The following is a 12043-nucleotide window of genomic DNA, read 5'->3' on the forward strand; positions in this document are numbered from 1 at the left end:
ATTCTGCAAGGTCTGGCCTACTCATTCTTGCCCATTGATCTGCAGAAGGACCCCTCACTGGGGAAAGTGACCAATGCTAGCCACAAGCCCAGCACTATCATATTTGATGATAATGGCCTTTGTACTTCATGTGTCCTCAATCATGTAAAACCAAATATCCCCAAACAAGAGACTTCTCGCCATATTGTTATTGGTTGTCAGCAAAGTTGTCAGCAGCAGAACACAGCAGAGCAGATGTTGAAAATAGCCTTTGTAAAAACAGGTAGTTAGTTAACCACATGCCTGGGTTTGCCGGGGCTGGCCTTGGGAGCCACCTAGGTGCTTGAATATTGGCAGTTGCTGGCCTGGACTGCTCAGCCCAAGATATTCAGGTTCACATTCTTCCCAACTTCTGAACAAGTTTGAAGTCAGATTCTGTTAGGACTCATTATGCAAGCCTGTTGTGCTCATGATGACAGAACAAAAATGATCATGGGAGGATGCTAAGTGCAAGAAGTGGGAAGGAGTTTAACTGGCGAATCAAGGGTCAGCAAAGCAACTTCTGTCCAGAGTCAAAGGACCAAATCCTGAGGTTCAGGGCATTCAACCTAGAGCTCTGACCTGCCAGTACCAGGGCTCTTTCTACAATATCTTCTTTTTCTCTAGGTGCCTTGGTTATAAGGCAGGCAGGGATGGGGAGATGAAGACATACAAGCTATGACTCTATAAATTCAGTGATACATTTCCCAAGAAAATTCAACTCTAAATGGAAAAACATGGTATTTCTACTGCAATATTTTCAGCCAATGTGGCCCTAACATAATGATTTTGCCATTACAGGTATAGAAAATGATGAAGAAATCAAGCAGTTAGATGAAGAGATCAAGGAGCTTAATGAGTCCAATTCCCAGATGGAGGCTGACATGATCAAACTCAGAACTCAGGTAACAGTTTGTGAAGCCGCAATTCTAGCTCCAGTGTGGATCCCCGCTCCTCTGTGGTTGCTGCTCCTGCTGTCATGGAAGAGTGTCCCTGTGTGCCTAAGCTGGCATAGATCTCCTGTGAGCCTGCTGTATCTGCTTTCAGAGCATGGGGCTTACAGGCCTACAGCAGCATGCCTAGCTTCAGTTCTAGCTCTAGTGTGAAGCTTTTCATTCCAGTTCGCACATAGTCTCAAATCTCATACCAATGTCAGACTGGAGTTCTAATCCTGTGATGATGCCTCAGTCCTAGTATTAGCAATTCAGCCTCAACTCTGGCTCTACTGTGGAGCATCTATTCTGGCTTTAATAAGAAGCCCCTTCTCTGTTCTGGTTGTAATGAAGCGCTGTTGCTCAGAGAGGGACTGGAATCAGCTCCTGGGAGAAGTGTGCTTTCCTTGTTTTCCACTTCTTCCCATTTGTTCCCCCACTGGGTGACTTTCCCTTCGACAGAATTGTCGCATGGCAATATTTGTTATAACACAGAGGCCATGGGTTGTCCACCTACCTATGTGTGCTTCTGTGTACAACCAGACCATTTGTGAATAGTCATTCCCATAGGATCAGCTGTTCTATGAAAGGTAGAAGATGTGAGTTTTCTCTCACAGTGTTTAGGCCCTTGTGTTATGTGATCATTTTGCATCCATCTACAGTGGTAGTGGAAGCCCTAAGATGTCTGAGATGCGTTGCCTATTGCTTGTGGCCCCAAGCATGTGGGCTGATGGGAAGCTGACCTTGGATTTCCATGTGAGTTCTCAGGGTTTTGCGGCCAGCTGGGAAGGAGAAGGAAACTTGTCTTCTTTGGACACTCCCAGGAATGTCAGCTAACAGAGGGGTCCTGCATGACAATCACTGGGGCACTTATTGTGGCCATTGTCACCTTGGATACAGATGACATGCTATGTCCACTCAGCTCCTGGGTGAAGCACACAAGGCCGCTTCATACTCCTGGGCTACACATTAGCAGAGGACTTGAAGCAAGTCAGAGACAGGTTAAGGCTGAAGTCATTTCTGTCAGAATCACGCAGGAACCAGGAGTAGAGAAAGTCACAACCAGTGCCTGGGGCTGTGGCTCTACCCAGGTGACTGGGGCTGTGCTCAGGAAGAGCCCAGATTTAACTTTGGACAGTGGAGCCTAGAACATAAAGGGGGAAGTACATGTGAGCATTTCTGTGTCTCAAATACTTCCTAATTAAAAATTCCTTCCCCTGCCATTCTGAGCGCTGCCATGCACATTAGTCTGTTTTCTGTTGCTGATTCATGCAGTTCTGTAGAAGAGCATGGTGTGAAGAAAGCAGTTCCATTGTCACTCATGGGTCTGGAGATCCAAGGAGGGGCCTATATCTGGCGGTAGCCTTCTTACTGATAGAATCACCAGATCGTATGGTATGTCCAATCACATGGTGAAGGACAGTGTGTGTGTGTGTGTGTGTGTGTGTGTGTGTGTGTGTGTGTGTGTGTTAGTCTCTTTGCCTCCTATAAAACCACCAGGCTTCTAACATCCACCTTGTGTCCACCTTGATGCCGCTGACCTTTTCTAATGATGATTGCCCACACAGGCTCCATTGCTAATATCAATATTTAGATTAAGTTTTCACCCTTATCACTCTTCACATCACAGTAGATATTAACTGTCAGCATGTGAAGCCCAGGGACACTCAAATCCCGTCCAAACCATAGTACCTTCTCTAATCAGGGACCATTGGTGTTAAATGTGTAGTGTGCTCAGTTCACTGTCCGCTGTAAGAATTCACTTTGAGGAACAAATCGTGCTGGTACCACCTAACTTAGCAGGTGAGCCTAGCATTTGGTTATATAATTGAGCAGTGTCTCTGGGCAAGCAAAATGACCAAAGACAAAGTGCACTTCACCTCAGTTCAGTTGTACTCAATGCAGCATAGGTATTTTGTATTGGGGCTCAAGGTATTTTAAGCGCCTAGCTGGGCACTCCCAGACCTTGAGTCTCAATTGACCAAGTTAAATACAACAGGTCCCATCCAGTCCAACTCAGTTCTCACCCACTGTATGTGACTTTTGAGAACTTACACAGTGACTCAAGCAGAGGGCTACAAAAATGAGCTGAGCACACCAGGACCAAGGAAAACACAGAAGTTGAACAAGAAAGAGGAGACAAGACTCATGGAACAAGGCACGGGAGGAAAGTAACATGGATGTAAGCTACTGCTGGGTGCTTGGCCCAGGAGAAATGGGGGAGGCCATGGGTTATCAGAAGGGAACATTCTAGTACAGAAAATATAGGAGCAGAAGGAGGGGAGTTCAGATTACAGGTTGAAAAGAACTGCTCTCCTGTGGTCACCAGTTGGGCTGAGCAGCTTTGCTGAGGAGGGAGAAGAGAAAAAGATGCTAGAACATGAAAGAGAATCATAGCCTCAGAGCAGACTGCCAATGAGGAATTACCTGCCATCCGGCCCTGTCCTTGGCCGTGCCGTGGCTGCGTTGGCAGGTGCCAGCCCTGCAGCTGGTCTTCAGCTGCTGTGTTTCTGTGCTGCTCATCAGACTGTGGTTTAGTCTCTGTGATCTAAAACTCCCTGGGACTCAGTCAAGACCCTAAACGCCTCTCTTGATCCCACTTCAGTGTCATGTGGTGGCAGATGCAGAGGACCACATTACTATGGAGCTTTCCCCAAGTCTTGCTCCCCCAGTGACCTCATACTGCATATATGTCCCCATCCTGTGCATCTTCTGCATGTGTCTGTGAAGGAAGCCATACTGGCTTTGGATCTCAGCAGCGAGGAATCATAGAACAAATGAGCTGGCGTCTGGACCCCACAGCCTTTGTCATAACAGTTCTATTCCAGGTGAAAGTGGCACAAGACTCGGCTGCTGCCATATAGCTGTATACGGTACTGAGCAGGAGTTAAACAAAGTGAATGCATCACGGGATGATGTCTTCCTTTGGGTTTATGGTAGCCATTGAAAGAAGAGTCTCACATGTCTCTCAGAACTGGGCCATGAACTGTCTTTGGTCTTTAGTAACTCCTGACAGAGGCCATCCTAGAAAACATTTAGGCCTGGAAGCCGATGGAGCCAGGCAGGCAGGCAGGTAGACATGAGACTTGCTCAGGAGGAGTAAATCTGTGGTGTGTGTTTATCCTTTGAAGACCTTCATCTTGGTTTATCCTCATAACCTTTGATCATGATCACAGAGGATCTGAGGGTCCCTAGAGTTCAAACCCATGCTACCTGGGTAAAGAGTCGTGTTCTTCCCCAAGGAAGGCACATCCTGACCCAGACCTCAGCCTGCAGCCTGGCTCTAGAGGTGGTACAGGATCTCTGCAAACCACTGCTGAGGACCAGAGCTTTTAGGAGCTGGAGTAGAGGTAGAGATGCCCTCTGTACACTCTCCCTGTAGCACTATGCCTGCGAGAATGGCCACACTGTGTTCAATGGCTTTGACACTTCAGTGGAATTAAGTACCCTAGAAAAACAGAACTCTTGCTGCCAGTGTATGCAGAGGTTCTTATTTACCTAAAGAACAAGGAAACTATAAAAATAAGGAAAACAACTAGGGAAGGCAGGGCTCCCCTAATTTGAGTGGACTTCCAGGTTCACAGTACCTTAACACAGGCCTCAGGCATGCAGATCTGAGTTCACAGGAGAAACACAGGGCCCACTTGGAGGTTGGAAAGTCAGATAGTCAAAAGGAAGAAAGCCAGGCTGTGAGACTGAGAGAGCCCCACAGTTCTATGTCTGTGTATCCAGACACCCTCTAAATGTCCCACTCACTATTCTGAGTAGTCTAGGTACCCTTCTAAGTGGCCCAGGCTCATCCGAGTGGCCTGGGACTAGGTGGGATACTCCCCAGCTGGAGACTGAAATTTCTAGGCCACACTTGCAGCTTGAGGTGCCTTTTTGATTGGGACTTGCACTAGAGTTTTCTACAATCCCCGTAGTTTCCTTCACTAATGCTTAGTGCCATTGACACATGAGATTTTTTTTGTCTTGAAAACAGGGTAGCTCTAGTCTCTATAGGTTCTTCTTGGAGGGTGGGTGCTCCACACAGCTCCTGGAAATGACGGGGTAACATTGGCTAGAAAGACCCTTTAGACACATGAGTGGGAAATGCAGGTTAGAGGGGGAAATTATCTGAAATAGCCCTATGAATGCTGGAAGCCACTATCCATTTAAGAGGAAAGGAGTAGAGGAGAGCTGGGGGCTGGCATGGGCTTCTGAAACCTCAGAACTTACCCCCAGTGATACAGCTCCTCCAGTAAGCTCCCACCTCCTAATCCTTCTCAAGCAGTGCCACTCTCAGTGACTTCAACTATGTGAGCCTGTGGGGGCCATCCTCATTCAAACCACCACAGGTGAAAACATTAATTCAACAGAAAAAATGCTAGAGCATTGACCAGCCTGTACAGGGAAGGAAACCATGTGGCATCAAGAGATCCCCCCAGTAGGATAAAAAGAAACATGCTCATTCATTGGTGAAGTCCCACTAACACTGCTGCCCTGCTCAGTATCTCTTCATAGGCCCTGCCTGTAGATGAGAGGCAAGAGTGTGGAACTTAAACCAAATGCAGTTAAAGGATAACAAGAAAAGAAGTCAAGTAGAGAGTAAGGGAAAGAGGGATAGAAACACTCGGGAGACAGGAGCTCAGTGTATGGGGCACATGAAAGTCTCCAGCTCCCCCGGACTTCTTATAACAGTGTGGGTGGAGACTGGGAGATGAAATGACCCTTTCACGGGGTCGCCTAAGGCCATCAGAAGGCACAGATGTTTACATGATGGTTCATAACAGCACTAACATTACAGCTGTGAAGTAGCCACAGGAATAATTTTATTGGGATCGCCACACATGAGGAACTGTGTTATAGGTTACAGCATTAGGGAAGTTGAGAACCACTGTCTTAGGAAAAGGAAGCTGAACCAAGAGACCAGTCAGAGCTCTACCTGCGTACATTTACTAGTTACCTGCAAGGACCCAGAGCACCCGTCAGAGCAGACTAGAACACCACAAAGAGAAATTAACATCATCAATGTTAAAGAACTAACATTGTTCCCCACAGGACACAGGGATGGGTGGGGCAGAGGAGAGCATCCAGACCTGAGAGCATTCAATGAAGAGAGAGCAAGCAGACAGAATACCTCCATGGTCGCTGTAGGTAGTATCATGTGTTCAAATGTAAAGAATCAAAGACACAAGTTCAGGTCCCCAAAGTGCAGCCTCTGCTTGAGCAAAAAGCGTCTGTCCTTGTCCCCTCAGCCGGTGTGCACACTCCCAACAGCCAGCCTCATGTTACATGTCACCCAAATGTGTGATTTCAGATCACCACAATGGAGAGCAACCTGAAGACGATTGAGGAGGAGAACAAAGTCATTGAGCAGCAGAATGAGTCACTCCTGCACGAGTTAGCCAACCTGAGCCAGTCCCTGATCCACAGCCTTGCCAACATCCAGCTGCCTCACATGGTAAGTGACTAGGCGTAGGTGAGCGCCTCGGAGCCTCCGCAGTCCACCTCACTGAGTAGATGTCTGTGTCATTGTCTGTGGTCCTTCAGCTTTTGGTTGTTTTTGGTCACCACCCTGAAACCATACCGTTAACCACTAGAAACATTGGTGGGGCTGATGGCATAACGTTAAGTGTGCTCTGAGTAGGCCTGTTAAGTATTATGGAAACAGTGGCTCTATGCTGTGATACTGTTTTATGCTTTTGTGAATATACTATTCAGAAAATAAAAGTTGTATATGAACTACTATTTAATATCTCGTAGGATCCAATCAATGAACAAAATTTTGATGCTTACGTGACTACTTTGACGGAAATGTATACAAATCAAGATCGTTATCAGAGTCCAGAAAATAAAGCCCTACTGGAAAATATAAAGCAGGCTGTGAGAGGAATTCAGGTCTGAACAGCTGCTCTAGTGGTGACTCATGCTTAAAAAGGATGCCTCTTGTTTCTTGCTGCTGTAACTTACCAGAAAGTGTTATATATTTATTTCTGTCGGAACAGTGTTATGCTACAAGACTTCATAATGGTTTTGTGTGCTCTTGAGAGAGTACCTGCAGACTAGTTTTGGATACATTCACATTTTGTACGTTTTCATATAAGCTGACATAGCGTGATTTGCCATGTAATGTTTATAGCTGCTGCTGTCTGCACATTTGGGGGTCTCTATATTTCTGAAGAGGTAAGCTGATGGAAATAAATAGAGTGTAAATTCTTTTTAATGCTTTAGTGATTAAATGTTTTAGTATTTTGAACTGAAATGGACAAAAAAAGAAAAAGGAAAAAAAAAAGCAGGTTTGAATGATCACTTTGTGGCCTCCTGGCTACTTTTAGACATTATCATTTTGCCTCAGGTTGGAGGAATTTGTGGAATTTAAGAAATACATTTTGTGTGCATATTGTTTCATAGCAAGAATTGGTTGCAAAAAAATGCTTTATTTTTGAACAATGCTTGGAAATATTATGTGACTTTTTTGTTTGTTTGTTTTAGGAGGATGGTGTATGGTGGGGGCAATAAATGAGGTTTTTTGCATTCCAAGGAAATGGCATATGGATTAACTATAAGAAATGAAATAAGTAATTTATTGTAAGACAACATCAAGCCATGGAAACTTGGCAGAAGATTCAAAGCAGCTTAAACAGCACTTTTAATTAACTCCTAAACATTACATGGTGGGACTGTGGAGACTCCGTTAAGACAGGAGCCTGTCAGAGGTGGACAACACGAAGATTTCCTTTGCGTTTTCAGTAACCTTTGGAGCACACTTCTCTTATTTCCCCTAGAGCCCCGTGCCCCCCTGAAGTGTTACCACAATCTAGCTTACCTAACAGCCGTTGATTGCTTTTTCCATCTGAGCAAACAGGTAATTTAAGCATTTATCTCCCCCCTTTCACTTTCAAAAAGAATCATCATTGGTTATTCTTGTTTCACATCTGAGGATGAAGGCTAACGGCTGTGCTTGCCCTGGTTGCTGGATGGGGTTCTCTGCTGGGCGGGTGGGGAAGCAGCTCTACCCTTCCCTACCCCTCCCTGCCCCAACTCTGACTTTGAGTAAGCCTTGGTCCTATCCAGAACACACTGGACACCAAGGCCAAGGACGTTCATGGTCTGCCCTCACTGGGTCCAGCTGACTCTAGCGTCTGCACAGCCTTGTGTGACTCGTGGTGACCTAACCTGAGAAAGAGTGCAATCAGATGTTAAAGTAACTAAATAATAGACTGCGGCACTTTTTTTTGCTTTAAACTAGATCATCTTAGATTTGTTGATACCTTCGAAATTTGATGGTTTCATCCCAAATGACTGCACTATATGTATGCATACGGCCACTTTTGATTGCTGCGCCCCTTCTGAGTAGTCTTTGACAATGTGTTGTGTTCCCCGATGTCGACTTGATTTCCTTTTAGTAGCATCTCTCTCTCTTCCATGTCTTGATGTTATGCAGGAAGTACAAAAGTACTTTAAAATTTTGTTATGAAATAAAAAAAGGATGGGTTTTGTAAAAATAATAAAAAAAAAATATTTTTAGCAGAACAGGACTTACAGGGTCATTGTCCCCACAATGTGCCAGTCGGCTCTTTGCACTCGCCTTGTCCTATATATCCGTACGGAGGTGTGCAATCCTGTGTCAGTCGCCTTGTGACACTGAAGTGGATGAGTTGTAGAGGAGGCCCTCGAGGCTGACCCAATACAGTTACTAAGGGAGACTACAGGGATCTCACGACAAACATTCTGATACAATACTCAACCTCGGTATATATATATATATGTATAAATATAAGAATATCCCAGCGGCACTTTATACTGTTCACTGTACAAAAGCTTACAGTTTTCCACAAGGACTTTAATAACTAGCTGGGGAAAAGATTATGTAATTACTTGGGGCTCTGCAGGACCTTCTCTGTCCAGCGCCCCCTTTCTGTTGTGCGATTAGTTGTAGCTGCCATGCTCAGAATTGCCTTTTGAGAGCTGAAGCAAGGTGCTTACTGTCACCTGATGCCATACACATGGTCCCAGGCCCACACCCGGGGCGGGGGGGGCCTCTGTTCATAGCGGCACATGCATTTCCCCACCGCGTCTTGTCTGCAGCTTCTTGGCCAATGTAGTAATGCTTTTAGTAGAGTAATAGGTAGTATCAGTTTGGACTCTTATTGTTATCACCTATGTACAATGGAGAGGGGTTCTAAGCACAAATCTGCTGCTCATGTAACGTTGGTACATAATATCAAATCAAAAGTTATCTGTGACTATATATAGGGATCACAAAGTGTCACATGTTAGAATGCTGACCCTCCACATGGGGTTATTGTGAGTCATCAGAGCATATTTATTATAACTTATTGTTCATATTCATTTCTAAGTTAATTTAAGTAATCATTTATTAAGACAGAATTTTGTATAAACTCTTTCCTGTGCTCTCTGTGGAACTGAAGTTTGATTTATTTTTGTACTACACGGCATGGGTTTGTTGACACTTTAATTTTGCTATAAATGTGTGGAATCACAAGTGCTGTGATACTTCATTTTTAAATTGTGAACTTTGTACAAACTTTGTCATGCTGATGTGAACACATCTTACTCTGAATAAAAAGGTGTTGCCACGTTTGTAGCACGAAGGATCTCTAACGGGTCTGAGTCTTCACTGGAGTGCCATCTGGGCTCCTGGAGCCCCCTCCCCCCACCCCCGGTCTCTTGCTTTTGGAGTAGCACTGTGGGATTAGGCTAGAACTTGGGGCACCGTGGATGTGCACCCCCAGGCATCTGTGCTTCCCAGAGGACAGCTTTACCTCGTTTCTGTAACCCCTGCCCCTCAGCCCTGCCCCAGCTGAGATCCAGCCTGAGAACCTGAGGTTGCTTAGGTGCAGATGTCTCCCAACAGCTTGGCATCCTTCTGCAACTCTCACACTTGGAACAGCACTGCTGTTGGTGAACATAAGCCCATATCCTGAAGGGGCTTTCACAGCTTCTCCTTACCTGGAATGCAATCTGGGATCACATAGTAGTTCAGGTACCTGCTCTGCCCATTGTGCTTCCCCATCACTACAGTCCCATGTGTCTGCCAGGACGCAGAGGCTTCAAGGGGCCAGCACGGTTACTTCACAAAATGTCCCACATTGGCTGTGTGATTGCAACCTTCTGGCTGATTCATTTCAAAAGAATGCTTTGTTCTTATACATAGCAGAGAGCACATGACATCACCTGGCTGTTACTGGTTATCAAACTCAGGAGCTCACAAGGGATGGAGTGCTACTTTCAGGCCATTAGCCAGGAGCTGAGCAACAAAGTCACCTATGAGATGTAACTGGCCCTTCAAATGTAACGCACGCACTGTCCTATTCCATTAATAAAAGTCGTAGTTTAAAATTCCACAATAGCCTCCTATAGCGTGCACAATACATAGAATCTAAGAAAGCAGCTCCTGTAATCTTGATTAAACTGGGAACTCGTTCCCAGTGCTGCTAAACACAAGTCAAGTGAGCTCCTCAGACCCTGTTCCAGCAGACTGCTTCTTGGACGGCTGGCAGCAGCAAGACAGTGCCTGGAGCTGCTGCTTATCTTTCAGTGCCAGCCAGTAAGCAGTGACCCTTTCCCCAGGGTCCTTCATGTGTGCCTCAGACCTGCCCGTAGATTCCAGTAACTGCTGGCTATTGGAACAAATAGAACTAACGGAAAGGCAGTTGTCAGTGTCTCAGGCCAGCCAACCTTGGAGCGACTCTAGAATCAAGGTCATTATTTAAAACTATTCAAATAAAGTTCAGAATCTTAGAAAATGAAAATAAGATAAGCTCACCCGATCCCCAATGTTTATTCTGAAAATATAAAGCGATTTTAAAGAATCCTAAAATCCTATGATGGAGAAACGAGTGGACAGATCTGAGAAATGCACTTTGCGGAGCATTGCAGAAGTGATACAGCACTAACCAGGTGGAGTAAATCAGGTAAGTGACCACAGCCCAGGGGGGCAGCATCAGGGAGGGCTGGGTACACACAGGTAACCCAGAGGCAAAGCCCAGCATTGGTGTGGCTCCAGAAAGGGCAGAGCAGGAGGGTAAGGCAGGAACATAGTCCCAGGTCACTGCCCTAAGAAAATCATTGCTCCCAGCACAGCACCTCCGAGTAGGGATAGCACAGTCAGGACAAACAGCAGAGCCTTTGGTCTGACTTCCCAGACTTCCCAGTCTCAAGTCTCAGGGAGAAGGGTTTAGGCACGTATTGTACACGTGAACACGTGTGTGTGTGTGTGTGTCTTCGTGTGAGAAATATTTATATATTGGGGGATCTCTCTTTCTTTGTGCAGACCTGGCTGCCACAGAACTCATTCTGTAGGCCAGACTGGCCTCAGACTCAAGGATCCGCCTGCCTCGGGCTCCCAGGTGCTGGGATTAAAGGCATATGCCACCATTGCCTAGCTTTAAATTTTGATTTTTATAACCACAATTCCTAAGCACAAGAGCTGTGGATGATGAGGGGGAAAGCCATAATCTGTGGCCACAGCAGATGTCTAGAGTGCCAAAGAACAGCTTGACAGTGTCCCTCCCTCCACAGGTGTTAAAACAGTTTTGCAAGCACAAAGGATGCTGGGGCAGGGAGGAAATCAGTTGACAACAGGTAATGGCAGTCACTCTTGGACCATGGTAATAGGCACTGATAACACAGGGTCCTGCTGAGTGCCCAGCCACACCTCCTTGGCTGGCCTCATCCCTGGGAGGGGCAGCACCCTTTCCCAGCCCCTCCTCAGCACGGCCAGGACTGGGCTTCTCTTCTATTCACGATGACTTGACAGACCTGATGTTCTGGCAGCAGGACACATCTGCCTCTTCCCAGTTAGACAGACAGACTGACTGGCCCTGTAGAGCTTGAACTCAGTAAGATTACACAGACGAGCCAGGGTCTTAACCAACATGCAATTTAACTATGTGCCAAGAAGAAATTCAAGCATTGCATTTTGTCTATTTCAATTGTGAGTGCATGAGAACACACACACACACACACACACACGACCATCCTCCTACTCCAAAGCTCCAAAGGTCCTCTTCCTTCCCTTCTCCAAACGGCATGGGGTATGTTTCCCACTCCACTCTGTAGTATTTCTTCTATCATTTATGTTGCCT

At 45.9% G+C, this 12043-nt stretch overlaps 1 protein-coding gene across 12 annotated transcripts in view; it reads left to right on the forward strand.

Moving 5' to 3' along the window:
• The window catches only part of Myt1l (myelin transcription factor 1 like), a 402403-nt gene extending 392846 nt beyond the window's left edge, over window positions 1–9557 (forward strand). For 7 of the 12 annotated variants that reach the window (XM_029541111.1, XM_029541116.1, XM_029541117.1 and 4 more), the window contains 3 exons: window positions 820–929; window positions 6250–6393; window positions 6696–9557. In XM_029541111.1, coding sequence (XP_029396971.1) covers window positions 820–929; window positions 6250–6393; window positions 6696–6836 — 395 coding nt within the window. In that variant the 3' untranslated portion in view covers window positions 6837–9557. The remainder of the gene's footprint in view (window positions 1–819; window positions 930–6249; window positions 6394–6695) is intronic. The other 5 variants (XM_029541118.1, XM_029541119.1, XM_021202071.2 and 2 more) reach the window with 3 other exon arrangements.
• Window positions 9558–12043: the final 2486 nt, after the last annotated feature.

The sequence above is a fragment of the Mus pahari genome, chromosome 7 (genome assembly GCF_900095145.1).
Source record: "Mus pahari chromosome 7, PAHARI_EIJ_v1.1, whole genome shotgun sequence".
Lineage (NCBI taxonomy): Eukaryota > Metazoa > Chordata > Mammalia > Rodentia > Muridae > Mus > Mus pahari.